At 35.9% G+C, this 16,372-nt stretch overlaps 1 protein-coding gene across 6 annotated transcripts in view; it reads right to left on the reverse strand.

The window, feature by feature from the left end:
* The window catches only part of LAMA2 (laminin subunit alpha 2), a 641,423-nt gene that overhangs the window by 279,625 nt on the left and 345,426 nt on the right, over window positions 1-16,372 (reverse strand). For all 6 annotated transcript variants that reach the window (XM_082731189.1, XM_082731188.1, XM_082731187.1 and 3 more), the window contains exons 13-14: window positions 10,621-10,722; window positions 8,988-9,199 (exon numbers count right to left, since the gene is read on the reverse strand). In XM_082731189.1, the coding sequence (XP_082587315.1) occupies window positions 8,988-9,199; window positions 10,621-10,722 (314 nt within the window). The remainder of the gene's footprint in view (window positions 1-8,987; window positions 9,200-10,620; window positions 10,723-16,372) is intronic.

A 16,372-nucleotide genomic window follows, 5' to 3' on the forward strand; every position in this document is an offset into this window, starting at 1 on the left:
ACATCTTGAGTTCTGGATGTGTTTTGAGTTCCTTTTTGGGAGGAGATAGTTTAAAATAACACAGTTGAAGGTGTTTTTAAAACAGAAAACATTCACATGACGGTTCGACTCACTTTAATATTTAAACTAGAAAAATCGAAAGAAGACAATATTAATTATCCAGCGCAAGCTTTTATTAAACTGGAAGGAAAGGGGCGCCTGGGTGGCTCAGTTGGTTAAGCTTCTGCCTTTGGCTCAGGTCATCATCCCGGGGTCCTAGAATGGAGTCTCACATCAGGCTCCCTGCTCAGCGGGAAGCCTGCTTCTCCCTCTGTCTGCTTCTCCCCCTGCTTGTGTTTCCTCTCTGGCTGTCTTTCTGTCAAATAAATAAAATTTTAAAAATAAATAAACAAATAAATTGGAAGGTAAGATGGAAGAAAAGAAGGAAGCTAGTCTGACTTCTTTTTTCTCAGAAACAAATCTGCATACTGATAGTTAAAGTTTCTTTAAAAAAAAAAAAATTAGTCACCATACAGTACATCATTAGTTTTTGATGTAGTGTTCCAAGATTCTCATTTTCATACAACTGGAGCACTGGGTGTTATATGCAAAGTGAAACTTTCACGTGTTATTTTTCTTAAATTTGTTTTTGGCCTCAACTAAAGGCATTGTTCTCTGTATCTGTGGGTTTCATTTCATCAGCACTTCTGTATAATCCAGTGATTTTAGCAGAGTGATTTGGAGTCACTCATTATTTTGGGGAAAAGCTGGTTTGGCCAAATTGAAAAATGTCATTATATTTGCTTTTTATTTATATATGTGGCATTTATGTACATTATGTGTATATGCACTTCCCATATATATTTCCTTCCAAAAATATGAAAACTTAATATGAACTAAAAATTTAAATAAATGTAATTGTTGTCTTATTGGCTTTTTTCCATTTCTTTTTCATAAAAGAAATTTTAAAAGCCTCATTATTAACAACACAGACTCAGGAGTCAGACAGACCAAGACTCATATCCTGTCTCTGACATTTACCAGTCCTGTAGCCTAGAAAAAATTATTAATTTCTCTAGGTCTCAGTATTCTCTGCTATGTAGTGAAGATTATATAAGAGTTCATACATCATAAACTTGATTTAGAAATTAAATGAAATACAATGAATATATAATGAATGAATATAAAGTTCTTGATTTAACATATAACACATAGTAGGTGACTATTAAATAGTAGGCATTTTATTAACATTATTCTTGTTGACTGTTGAGAGGGTATAGAAAATATCTACAGGAGTACTACAAGAAATACTACTTGAATCTCCAAATCTAGCTTTTTGCCATTTTAATACATTAAAACAAATTTTAAGTAAACTTCAAGGGTACAAAATTAATTGATGGCTATTGACTAGTGGTAAGTATTATTTCTTAAAATGATTGATAACCTCCCCTAACACAACATTATGTGCCTTCTTTTAACTGTAAGAAAGATGCAACCAACTCTTGCATTTTCAGTTGCTTTCCAAAAGAGTGGTAGTAGATTTTTATTAATCAGTGATTCATGTTTATCAAGGAACTTCAGAGATTTGGAAATCTATGCTGTAATCAATCCAGACAACAAAGCTAATAGGCTCATTTAATGAATCTTCAAAAGTAACAACCTTTAACCAAATTATAAACTTTTCAGCTAATAAATTTCTAAAAATATTACTGTTTTGGGGCACCTGGCTGACTCAGTCAATAGAGCATGAGATTCTTAATCTCAGGGTTGTGACTTCAAGCCCCACATTGGGCATGGAGTCTACTTAAAATAAAAAAAAAATACATTAAAATAATTATTGTGTTTACTCTCACTTTACTAATACCAGACAGTTGATGGTACCTTGGAATGTGTATGACCTCAGACATAACCAAGAAGTTGAAAAGAAAAATCAAGGCAATTGGATGGAATCTTCTTGGGTGCTGAGTACTAACTGGTATCTACTAAAGGTAAGAGACTTATCTTTAGCCACAGATTAATTCATTGAACACTACTTCTTCAATGCTTTCTTCTTTGGGGGTATAATCTGGACAACCTAGTAGAAGGTCCTAAAATGTTAAGTGTTAAAAATCACTCTCTTACAGTACTCAGGTTATGTAGAGATTTGGTCATTTTCTAAGCACCACCAAGTAAACTTGTACAAGAAGTATCACTGGCAATTCTTCTTTGTTTTTTTCCACTGGGGTGAAATTCATATAACATAAAATTAACCATTTTAACATGTTCATTTAGTACATTCATAGTGTTGTATACCTATAAACTTCATTTGGTTTCAAGCATTTTCACTGGCCCGTGGGAAAACCCTATACCTATTAAGCAGGCACTTTCTATTCTGGCCTTTCTGGTAGAAAGGTAACCCTGGTAAACCACAAGTCCGCTTTCTGTCTCCATGGATTTAACATGGATAATTCTGGATATTTCATATAATTGGAGTCATACAATGCATGACCTTTTGTGTCTGGCTTCTCTCTGTTAGTATGTTTTCAAAGTTCATCCTTGTTGTAGCATGTATCAGGGTATCATTCCTTTTTATGGCTGAGTAATATTCTACTGTATAAGTACCACTCAACATATGGTTTGAATTACTAAGGAGAGTACTTGCTTGTGTCGACATGAGCTTATGAGCTACTTCTCATAAAGACCCTGTTGGATCATCTGTATACCTCACCAGATCATCTCAATACATGCTCAATACATTTTTGTTTGTTGGATGAATGGATAGATGGATAGTTGATAGATGGATAGATGAATGGGTAGGTTAATGAATAGGTGAATGGAATGTAGTTGTTTTATAAAATACTAACATACTCCCAAATAAATGATAGACTAAAGCCTAATATCAACCCTTCAGATAAATAAAGTTAGAGAAGTAAAAGACAAATTACTCATTTGATCTGGCAAAAATAAATAAATAAATAGAAAAATGTTAGAGTTAGAACTTGAGGTCAGAGATCAGAACACAACAGAACAAATTGTGACATCTTATTGCCTGCAATTAATGGACTGTCACAAGATTCACTTAGATTTCTGATCACTTTAATTTCAGAATTAGATGATTTCAGGATTGCTATACTAGTTTACTATCACATAAAGTACTGCCACAATTTTCTAAACAGTAGACTGGTCAATTGTATATACAGTCCTAGGATCTTCAATATAAAATTGAGTATTGGAATGTTTTAAAATAGAAAAGTGACTAATAGATTACTTTAAGGGAGAATTTAAAATATAACAGAACAAAAACAAAAATATTTCCAATGAATTGCCAAATTTCATTTGTCTTTTGAACAACAGATGTTCCTCTCCTTAATCTGTGTAACCATTTTGAGCTATGAGGAATTTCAACATTCAAACATCTTTCCCAGCAATATCCCACATTAGCATTCACTGAGCAGACCCAACGTTCATCAGGTTCTGCTGTTGGTAAATGGGATTTTAATGTGTTTAACAGTTTTAAGTGTTACTCATAAAGAAGGCTGCAGGTTTTTCCCCCCCTTCAATATGGACATGTTCTTTTCTTGATACCAGGCTGCATTCATTTAAATACATAATGCTGGTAGGAATAAGGTACTAAATTTTAGAAGTGCACGGACTATCAAAGATTTGTCAACTTAGTCACATGCTTTAGTTGGCTCTTTCCCTTTATTCTTATGACTTGGAAATATGGATAAAATGATGAAGAGAAAAGACACAATTATATAAGCTTGTACTGAAAATATTAGAATCATATCAGAAACATTATTCTGTTACTGACCTAAAAATCATTCTCAGTATTTTTGTTTCACTATATTTCCACCAGAGTTAGATAGGTTAAGCTTTACTAAAATAATAGTAACAATAATATATAAAACAAATTATTCTTTGAAGCAGTAAGAACTATGAAACTATGATCATAAAATTCTTTTAAATAATTTTTCCCATCTTTTTTTTTTCTATTAAAGGCATCCATTTAATTCTACTTAAATAAATGTAACTTTGGGCGAGCCACCAGAGGAAAATTTTATTGCTGTTTCAGGTGCTTTATTCTATTTCATTTCTGTCAAAACCTAAGATGATGACTCAGAACTTCCCATAGTCTCTACCTTGTGGAAGTTCCATCAAGCACCACTCAGGGGGAACTGATAAATATTACTCCACTCCTTAAAAGGCAAAAAACCATTTAGTGGCCCAGGCAATATCTGAGTGGGCCATCTGAGCAAAACCTAGACATCCCTACCATCATTTTTAGCTCCCCATCAAGTAAGGGAAATAACTGACAGGATTGGATCCCACTGAAGCCATTCACAGACATTATATTAAATGATAATATGATAATTCATCTCTTCCTTCTTAGCTCTACCAGTATGTACTGTGCACAGTTCTAAAGTAGTATTTATTATACTACCGTAAATGCACATGTCTGCTTTCCATTCTGGAGTATGCCTTTTCTTAATTCAGTGATCATTTATCCACCATCATATCCTCTTTGCTTAGCGTAGAACAACCAAATCATAATAATTACTGCTTACTGAGTGTCTGCCATAATGGGGCTTGACAGACATCTCATTTAACTATGAGCGAATGCAGTGTGGTAATTGTGTTATTGTCTCCATTTACAAACGAAGAATCTGAGACTCAGAGAAGGGTTGTGTCTAAGATAACACAGTTAACCAACAGTGCAGAACAGAATCAAACCCAAGCATGACTACAAAACCAATGAGCATCTTGTGATCCTACATTGTCTCCCAACATATTGCTAAATAGTGTGTCAGGTGTTTTTGGTACATGATTTTCTCACCTAGCCTTCAATCTTGAAAGTTAGACATTGCTTCTGCTATTATACAGAGGAGGAGACTGAGACTTAGATATATGTAAAAGGCACTGAGTAAATGCTGGCATGCTGGCAGACTGAATGAATCCATTATTTACAGAATTGATTTGGCTGGTAGTCCAAGACAATAGCAGGGAAACACAGGTGGGTTTAAACCCTTTACCAAGAGCCCAATACCTAGTGAGTTGCATAATTTTTTTTTTAATTTTAATGGCTTTATCAATATAATTTCCTCAAAAAATGATACCTGTATCATTAATTTCAAAAGGTAGATGTGTACTATGCTTCTATCAACACTATTACTATAATCATCAAGAGGCTCCTTTATTTATAAGAGTTTTTCTAGATTATTTATTACATAAATTCTGTGTAACGTTTTTGGTACAACCCCCCAACACACATTTACTCATATGAAGTCATATGAAGATATCTTGCCTTGAAACAATTCTGAATTCACTTTCAAACAATAAAAACACATAAAGTGTATCATGATAAAGTTATGACGGGGGCTCAATTATGCTGTGGTAACAACTCCATATTCTTAGTGTCTTAACAGAAAACAAAAAGTTTACTTGTGCAAAATCCTCCACAGTTCTGAGTGAGTGATGGTTAAGGGCGGCTGACCTCTATATGCTGTCAATACTTCAGGTAATTTTTATCTTCTGGTAAGTGGATAAGCTCCAGAGAGTCTCATACTAGCAATTCAATGCTTTTCTTGTGTGTGTGTCGGGGGCAGAGGGAGGAAGGCGGCAGGGGGAACTCACTCCCACTCACGTACCATTGTCTAAACCAAGTCATATGACCATATCCACCCTCAGAGGTTAGGGAAATATAATACTACGAAAGGAGTTGTTTGGATCTGGGTATTTACCCAAGGAAAATAAAAACACTAATTTAAAAAGATGTAAAAATCCTATGTTTATTATAGCATTATTTACTACAGTCAATATATGCAAACAAACTAACAACATATGTGTCTAACAACAGATGAATGGATAAAGAAGATGTGGTAATAGATACACAATGGAATACTACTCAGCCATAACAAATAATGGGATCTTACCATTTGTTACAGCATAGGAAGCCCAAGGGGATATTATGCTAAATGAAAAAAGTCAGACAGAGAAAGATAAATACCATATAATCTCACTTGTATGTGGAATCTGCAACACAGAGCAAAGGGACAAATCACAATTGACAACAACAAAGATGGAAACTGGCTCATAATTACAGAGCACCAATAGGTGATTGCCAGAGTGGAGGGAAGTAGGGGATAGGCAAAGTAAGTGAAGGGAACTGAGGTACAAACTTCTGGTTATAACATCAATAGGTCATGGGGATGAAAAGTATAGCATCGGGAATATGGTTAATATTATGGCAATAACTTTGTATGGTGAGAGATGGTAACTATGCTTAATGTGAACATTTTGTAATGTATATCATTGCTGAATCACTATGTCATACAACTGAAACTAATGATAATATATGTCAATTACACTTCAATGAAGATTTTAAAAGTAGATAAGTAAATAATAAAATAAAATAAAAAGGGAGGGGACTGGAAATTTTGATGAATTGAACTAATGTCTGCCATAAAGTAAAAGAAAAGAAAAAACCACAGAGCTAACACCTGAGATATTTAAGAAAAGCTGAACAGATTCCTTGGCTTGAGTTAAATATCAAGGGTGCTACTAAAGCTAACGTTTAGACAATTTAGAGGAGAAAGATGTATGATTTGGTTAGGTTAATTTCTATTTCTAACAGAAAGATGAAATTTTTCTGTTCTTATTTTCATCTTACCAATGAGGGCAAGAAGAAAGAAATCAATTAATTTTATTGTATGAGCCTCTCAGCATTCTGGAAAAGAATGACAGTAAAAATTGTCACCATTTTGGAGCTATCACTGTATGCTTTATTCTCCATGTCTCCAAAGTCTTAATGGTACTTGGAGAAAATGGTACTGCTTGCAGTGACTAAGGTCAGATAGAAATGCTTACAATTTGTGCGTCCATTCACCATTAGCAAAATGCTTTTGCAGCCCTCTAATTCTATTCTCCTGGTGACCTTTGGAAGTTGGCAAGGCAATTGTCCTCCTCTATTTCACAGACGAGGTGATTGAAATTCAAAGAGGTCAAAGCTACACTTATGTTTACAACTATTAAATAGCTGAATTGAAAACAGAAGTCAAAATCCTGACCTGCAGGCTAGTTCTCCTTCAACTATTCATCTGCATCTAACCACACAGCTGGAGGAAGGGAAGTCCCCTGTGCTGAGAACTACCAGGGAAATAAACCTTCCTTAAATATCACAAGAACACCAAGTTTTGTGGGGATGGCTTCAATTTACTTGTGCTTACATACAAACTGGATGCTAGGTCTGAAGTCTACTGTGCAAGACAAGTTGAAATCAATTCAAGTGATGTTTCACAAATATGACTCAATCCACTTGGAGATAAAGAGAAACAAAATACAGCAAGTTCATGGAGTGGGGATTTAGGCTGACTGTTTACCTGAAATGGGTAGGCATTTCAAATCTGACTTTGGGTTTTCCTTCTAGAAGGACAGTGCTCTAGGCAACGTAGGCTGCAGAAAGCAGCCACCTACTTGGATTAGCTCCAGTGTTGTTCCCGTACCCTGGCTCTGTGAACATGCCACTCATACACTTCGCAAGGCATCCAATGAAGCTGATGATTTTGATCGGTAGACACTGAAATTACCTGATATAAATCAGGAGGAAATGTCTTTGGATTAACTAGTCTGAGAAGCAAGGCTGACAAAAATAAATAAGCCCCCTAGCTGCTTTTTGTCAATTTGGTTGTCATTCACACTGAAAGCCAGAGGACTCATCTCTCTGTACTGTTTAAACATCATGACAATCTCTATTTACTAAATGGGAGAAAACATAATTAATTCCTAAGTGCTGCTTCACATCTTCATGGCATTTTAACCCAGCTTCCAGCAGAATTGCCTATGCAAAAGAGGTACACTGTTTGACAATAGTTCTGTTTATGAATCTGCAGTCCTCTCCTTTGGGAGATGTTAATGATGATTACACTTAGTTGAAATGGTACAAGTGAAAGACAAACTAGGCAGCAGCATGAGCAAATGATGGGAGTGGGGAAGCATCAGTATTAAAAACAAAAAACAAAAAACATACCCTCCTGTAGGTAAACCAGTATTGGAGACATTCCTTTGATTCTAATTATGTCATGTTGTCAGTTTTGGGTTATGTTTCATCATCTAACTCAATCTCATCTGGGGGGAAGTTGGCATGCTATCTTGTGTGTATTCAGGAAAACAGCTCATTCAGACATAGTTGAAGTTCACAGTTCATTGGATAAATACATCACTGTTTTTAAAATGGAAAGCATAGCAGCCTACAGTTAGTCGGATATGAGAATGTTTGGTTCCAGTCAGAAGTTCTCTCTTTAAAGAAAAGAATGGAAAACAACCAATTCCAGTTAATGAGCACTTTCCATAATTACCACATATAATTTTCACAACGACCCTGAAAGGTAGACACTATAATCTCCACTTTACACTTGAAGGAACCAAGTTTCCGCAAGGACCAATCACTTGCCAAAGGTCACACATAAAATAAGCAATTCAGCTCACTGAATTCCTAGTTAGGTTGGCTCCAAAGCTCATACTTGTTCCTTTACATCACACAGCCATCCCAGCCTTTTATAAAGAGACTTGTGATTATTTAGAGGAAAGTGTTGAGATTTCTTATTACAAAGTATATACTATTAAGCTAGATACATGTTAATCAATTCATGGAAGAAAATACTTTACAAACTACTTTCTAAATATGACTACCCTGGAGTTATACGTCTTTAGTTTCCCACAATCTGAGTCATCATAATGGAGATTTTAATTTCCAGCATAGAATTTCTCAGAATGTGGATTATTTTTCATCACACTCTCTGGCCAAACTGTGAAGGAATTGTCAATTCTAGAAAAGACACATTCCAAAAACACATTCCTTCTGTGTATTTCAATTTTAAAGTTTTACTAGAAACGCCTTTCAGAAAACTAGTGCTCGACTCTTATCTACTATTTGAAGGAAACCTACAGACTTCAAAGTCACTCTTTTACCGAAGGCCGGTTTGGTCTAAAGGAATTGTGCCAACACTGGGAGATGTAGTTCTTGAGTTTACCTGAAGATGGCATCCATCCCAAGGCTGTACGTGATTTGTATGAGGACTCTCTTCAAATTTGCAAGCACAGTCATCAACTCTCTTCTACTGACTGGGGAATTTGTGCCATGAATGGTAAACAATTCTTCTTTAAGTGACAATATATGAGTATGTTCTTCATACGGTTGCAGATACACCTCATCTTGGGCTGTGCTAATTCTCAAGTCATTTCCCTAAAGGGAAAAATAAAGTACAAAAGGGCAAAAGTGTAAAAGGTTTAAAGGGTAAAGAGTATGCATATTTGGATGTGCCACTTAGTGACTTATCCTCAGTAGATTTTTAATTCCAGGCTGGCTTTCCTTTCATTCAGTATATTTCTGGCATACTTGGAAGTAAGAGAAGGCAAATTAACTGTTAGCCTTAACCAGATGAAGGACCAAGTATAAGATTTGTTATGCATGACCTTGCTTCCACCATTAACTGAAAGATTCTTGGCAACTCATACATAAACATGTGATTACAAATACTTTGATTTTACACAAGTGCACAGTAACTGCATATTTCAAATATATTATTTTTTATGGTGAATGTGGGTTGTATAGAAAAATAGGGAAGAAAACTTACCACAGTGTAGTGTCATAAGCTTTCATTTGAAATAACTTTTCTCTATGGGAAAACAAAAACAAACCTGAAAAGCTCTGGACTCTAGTGTTTCCAAGAAGATAACGCATCCTTACAGGGAATGTACGGACTGACCTATGACATTTAGGTTATCCTTCTTCTCTGAGTTCATTTATACTAGTAATATAGAACTTCACAACATTTTACATTTAGAGAATCCCTTTTATCTTGAAGGAATTCCTAGACACACTTCTAGTTTCATAGACACACACACTTGCATACATATATATGTAGTAATATATATCACCCAGATCTTTTCACCTAATATTGGAAATATGTATGTTATGGGAAGAATTCTGTCACTGATTTATATGCGTGAAATGTTCAAGGCAAAGAACAACAAGGCATGGTACTAAATCAACATTAATCCATTTGGAATCACAAATGTGCATGCAAGTGTGTGCCTTTGAGACTGTGTGAGTGTTGGAGGAAGAGTATGAGAAAAGGGGCAGAGAGCCTCTAAGATATCTTTAGGCCTTCAGCATTCTGAAATTGTCCATGGCCCCCAAATCCTGAAAGCAGTTCTCCTATGTCTTTCTTATCTAAATTAAGAGTTTTGAAGTCAAGATTTAACTATACCTAAATAAATAGTTTCCATTTGCCTCTGCCTAATATAAACAAAGAAGTAGATTATAAAATCTATTTGGAAGCAAGGAAAGATGAAAAAAATTGAACTATGTAAATCAGCATTTGGCTAAACACTTGATCATACTTCTAATCTTAAGAATATGGTCAGTATGTTTTTATTTTAAATTCTAAGTCTGGTCTGAGGGCCTACTTTAACATTGGAACCTAATGAATAAGCTCAGTCTTTTAGATATATCTCAGGGTGAAACACAACATGGGCATAAAAAAATTTCCCAAGATAAAAGATTCTCTATGTCACATGTAAATTAATGTCAAAACCAGTCAGGTAAGGAATAACTTAAGAGTGTGAAACAGCTGAACATAAATGATCTGCTCCATACTCTACCTCTAAGATAACCACAATCTGGAGTACACGTTCTGTATCTTCTTCTTCTTCTTCAAAATCATATGATATGGTAAATGTCAATTGTCCTCCAGCTGCTGTAAGCTACAACAGAGGAGATGCATAATCATTACAAGATAGGAGATGGGCTATTAACTCATATTTTACTTATTATTTTAAAATCATTTTATTGTTCTAGAGGGTAGAATTTGGAAGAAACAAAAATTACAAGAGTGCAGAGTGAGAATGATAGACATTTCTTTAGCAGTAACCTTTATACGAACCTTACCCATCAACAGCAAGCCTGACATAAATATAAATTCATGTATTGTTTTTCCCAGTATTGCAGGCTTGCTGAAATAGGTTAAGCTCCATGAAACCAAAAACAGCCCCTCCTGTCATTTTCCTCGTCTATAACTTAAGCTTTACAATTCCCAAGCAGAGAAGGATCTTTGTCAAAATTGGGAGATTTCTACCCATCCCCGAGGGTCACTCACTTTCTGTTGGTATGAACACTTTCAACAAAGACATCACTCCATTTGACAGTAACTTTCCATAGACTATAAGCTAAACTTGGAAATGCTGTGGGTCAGAGCAAAACAAGAGTAGCAGCAAATTTTATATTATGATACAATTCAATCAAAACTCCCAAGGAAGATACGCTTTTCCCTATGCAATCAAATATACTTTGTTGGAATGAATGTTATTATCCCTTTTCGTTAAACAAACTTCTTTTCTTCCACTATGCATGCCAAGTCCCATATAATGGATGCTTGAGGTTTACATCTTTGACATTGACAGTAACCTTGCAGAAAGGGAAAAAAAAAAATAGGAAAGCAAGATCATTTATAGGACAGGAATCAACACTGGAGCTTGAGTGACAGATTTGATGCAAATACTGCAGTCCTTTTTTTAAAAATTCCACTCCAGCATTGTAAATAAAGACATTCATAAAACAAAGCTGATGATTTGTATTCTGCTGTTTCCTCCATGCTGACACACAGAGCCCCAGCTCAGCAGCCGTTGGCTCTCCATGGCCTCTTACTGTGGACCCTGACCACAAAGCAATTCCCAGCGATGCGCGGGATGGAGGAGGAGGAACCCGGATTCCTCTTAGAGTTGTTCCGTGGGGAATGGCACATAACTTGCCATGGCTGATTAAACAGGGTTTCCAAATTGCAGCTCTGCAATGTCTTCTAAGAGCTCATTACATGGAGCTCTAGTAGGAACTGGTATTCAGAAAACTTTTATTCCCTGTTCCACTGAGAAATAGCACTCCTCTAATGTCTTTTCATATATAAAATAATAAATATCTGCCTGGACTATAGCACTTGGCAGTACTGTGAGTAATGAAGGGTGAATCTGTATAAAAGGTTTTGGGTTCTATTAAGATAAGCATCCTAAACATTACCTTGCCTACTTGTTCAAAATCAGCCAGACCATTTTCTCAATGAGAAAAGTCTAGACAGGAAGCAGGAAAGAATGCTTTATAGATTTCAAAGACTGAACTATTTAGAATTTTCTTCATTTATAAAAATATTTTGTAGGACCTAGGGTTGGAGTTTGGGAAAAACACCAGGATGTAGATTTATAATGTTGCAAAAACTTTTGAGCTTCCAAATATATTTTGATCATTTAAAATTTGGACAACATGCTTTTATTTATTTATTTATTTATCTGTTTATTTATTTATTTATTTATTTATTTAGGGGAATGTGTTTCCCTAAAAGAAAAGGAAAAAAGATCCATTTTAATTCATAATTTCTTAACTTAAAGTTACACAAATGTGAGGAACTCAGAATGAAAGGTAATGCCTATTTTGCTCATAAGCGCCAAACGGAGTGTAATTTGAATATCCAAGCTTTTTTCATTTTTTAAAGATTTATTTATTTGTTTGAGAGAGAGCACAAAAGCATGCACACACATGCGCAAGGGAGGGGTAGACGGAGAGGGAGAGAGAATCTCAGGGGACTCTGCATTGAGCTTGGTGGACTGGGGACTTGATCCCATGACCCTGAGATCATGACCTGAGCCAAAATCAAGAGTCAAACATAAAACCAACTGAGATTATCCAGGAGCCCCAGAATATTCAAGCTTTTAAGGCTTTAGATGAAATAGAAAAATGTTTGATTTGTTACAACATTTCATTTGTTTATGTTGTTTCTATACCTACTCATAATAATTATAAAGTCAAATAACATATAAAATAATAAGGGAGGAATGAGGAGGGAAGTGGGAAAAAGAAACAAATACAGAAAAAGAAAGGGCCCTTTGGCAGGTCAATCATAATATAAAACAAGAACTAAGGAGTAGAATTAATTCAACCTGTTCTTCTGAGGGCTTATGATAATAATAGTAATAAAAATGAAAACTTGACTTTTCACTCACATTTCTTAAAGCAAATTTTCCCCAACTCTTCCATGTATCTTTGATACCTATACTTCGGTACTGTTAGAACCAGTTTTGAATCATCTAAAAATTTGCATGAGTGAATCCATTTTCCTTCCACCTACGTTATGTGGAAGCAGACCATTTAAAAAAGAGGTATGATGATGTTATCAGCTTTGTTTTTTTCTCCGAGTCACAAATATCAATTTCCATAGTATTAGAATCATTGTCTTTTTCATTCACTTTAAAGCTATATATTTATGGCTATTTCTTTTTCTTTTGTTTAAGATATTTATTTATTTATTTGAAACAGAATGAAAGCACTAGCAGGAGGGAGGATCGATCAGTGGGCGAGGGATAAACAGACTCACCGCTGAGCAGGGAGCCCAATGCAGAGACTCAGTTCCAGGACCCTGGGATCATGTCCTGAGCCAAACACAGATGCTTAACCAACTGGCCACCCTGGCATATGGCCATTTCTATATGGCAGCTTAGTCAACTCCTTATTTAAGTTACTTTCAAAAAGGATTGCTTAAGATGCCATCCCACAGTTTAGAAGTTGTCCTTCCCAACAAGTACACACCATTATATGAAAGTCTTTGTAATGAGTCAACTATAAGACAGCATCTTCTTTTCTAAGGGATATTGGGATTTGGGGGAAAAAAACCATTGAGATTATTCAGAGTATAAACTGTCCTTTCCTATAGCTTTGGATGAAGAAGTCTCTGCCTCTTCTCCATCTATCCACCACTCCATATGACAAATATCACCTTCACTTGGCTCTTCCGTGTCCTTGCTTTCCTACTCTCCTATAATCCTTTTTTTATCCCAATCCTCAATCTCTCCATCAAATCCAATGTACACAGAAATGCCAATCATCAACCAACTTTATTGTCTCTCCTAAGTATTATCTATGATCTATGGTTATTTATTATTTTCACTGTCAAACTCAGATATAGGATATTGCATTCATTTTCTTTATCCTTACCCATCCAACCTTTCTTATTTTACCTACTGCATCCTTACACCCCTAGTACTCCATTAAAAGAGTTTCTTGAAAGGTCGTTTATCAGCTCTATCTAGCAACCACGAATGGACCTTTGGTTCAGTTTTAGTCTTTATTTGTATGTGGCATGTAATCACTCTTAGAATTCTCAACTCCTTTGTCTTCAATTGCACCAAACTTCTGTGATACTCCTTCCTCTGACTGGGTTGTATCACTGTCTCATTTGTAGATACATTTTTCTTTCTAATTCTATACTCCATGTATGGATATCTCCAAGACTCTTACTCTTTTGGTTACTGTTTCTTATTGACTATTTTTTCCTCTAGTGGATTTTTAAGAATTTATTTATTTATTTGAGAGAGAGAGAAAGAGGCAGAAGAGAGCACAAGCAGGTGGGGAACAACAGGCAGATGGAGAAGTGGGCTGGGAGCCCAACATGGGACTCCATCCCAAGACCCAGAGATCATGAGCTTAGTGGAAGGCAGACGCTTAACCAGCTGAGCCACCCAGGTGCCCCCTCCATTAGATTTAACTATGTTTATACCTGGTTCCTCAATCTGTATCTTCTATCCTGTGCTGTGCTGTGCCTGTGTTAGTTTACTCAGGCTCCCATAATAAAACACCGACTGGGTCCTTAAACAACAGAAATCTGAGATCAAGGCGTCAGAGAAGTGGTTTCGTCTGTAGTCTCTCCTCTTGGCTTATAGATGGCCATCCTTATCCTGTGTCCTCACATGGTCTTCTTTTTGTGTTCATCTGTGTTCTAATTCCTTCTTTTTAAAAGGATACCAGTCATATTGAATTGTACCCACCCTAAATACCTCATTTCAATTTATTTTTATTTATTTTTTTAAAAACATTTTTATTTTATTTATTTGACAGACAGAGATCACAAGTGGGCAGAGAGGCAGGCAGAGAGAAAGAGGAGGAGGAAGCAGTCTCTTCACTGAGCAGACAGCCCGATGCGGGGGATCGATCCCAGGACCCTGGGATCATGATCTGAGCTGAAGGCAGAGGCTTTAACCCACTGAGCTACCCATGCACCCCACCTCATTTCAATTTAATTACCTCTTTAAAAATCCTTTCTCCAAATAGTCACATCCTAAGATTCTGAGGGTTAGGACATCCACATATGAATTCAGGGGCAAGAATACAGTTCAGCCTATGACAGTTTTATACTGAGTGATTTTTTAATAATGTCTGAAACACTCAACATACCCAGTTAATCTTATTATCTGGATCTTTCCAGAAAACAAACTTGATTATTTTCCCAACTTCCATGACCAGGTCAGGTCAATTGTTTTCTTTCTCTATTTCAAATTAGAAACCATAGGTACAACATAATATTGTTTTCTCTGTGTTATTTGTATCAAATTAGTCTCAATCTTATTCTAGTGAAATATTTCTTGTCTAACTTTCTATTTTCACTACTACATCACAGTTAGTGGTGAAAGTAGTCACTAAGTGTTTGAATTCAATTTTCTGACCTCACTCATTACTTCTGTTATTGCCTCCCCTAATGAAGGACCTCTAGTGATCCTGGGACCACTTCATTCAAGTTTCTACCTTTCATTCAAGTTTCTACAGAGTTTCAATACTCTCTAGGATCTATCTAGCCCCTTTTCACAAGCTCTGTGCAGAGGTGGCCCACGGCACTGCAGTAAACTCACAAAGGCACTGTGGGATACTGTCAATATTTAAAGGAAATACTATGTATCTGTTGGATACCACACAAACAACTAGCTTGAGGTACTTCACAGTTTTAACATGGGAAAACTTTATATTCCTTTTAGTGATATTCTCAAAACATCAAGCTCTGTTTTTGCACTTTCAGCCATGCTGTATCTTTGTCAAGGGAAGTCTTCAGTGGATGCTGTGATAAAAACCAAATATTGTACAAAAATCAATGCAAAACAGGAATTAAAGATAGCAAACTTGTTTCTAGGTTTAACAAATTGTGTATTACCCGGTGGGTACACAAATCCCCTTTAGTAAGTCATCCTAGTTATTTATGGGGGAAAAAAATTATTATATTGCTTGAAGTTTTGTGCATTATCTTTTTAGGTGGTTGCTCAGTTGTTATAATGCAAATATTTGTTAAGTTGTTTGGCCCTCACTATTGTGGCATATTCAATTGGTCTAGGAGACACTGCAAAACAACAACAACAATAACAAAACAAAGATAGTAAGAGTACCGACCACAAATTGAAGTTTTGGGACTTCCGACTTACCCCTGTTTGTACCTACCCATTCTCCTACTTTGATTTGCTTCAACTCATTTTCCTGCTGAAATTTCTCACTCCTACAGCTCTCTGACTATTCAAATGCTGCTTTTCTTGGGGTGCCTGGGAGGCTCAGTGG

The sequence above is a fragment of the Mustela nivalis genome, assembly GCF_964662115.1.
Source record: "Mustela nivalis genome assembly, chromosome: 5".
Classification (NCBI taxonomy): domain Eukaryota; kingdom Metazoa; phylum Chordata; class Mammalia; order Carnivora; family Mustelidae; genus Mustela; species Mustela nivalis.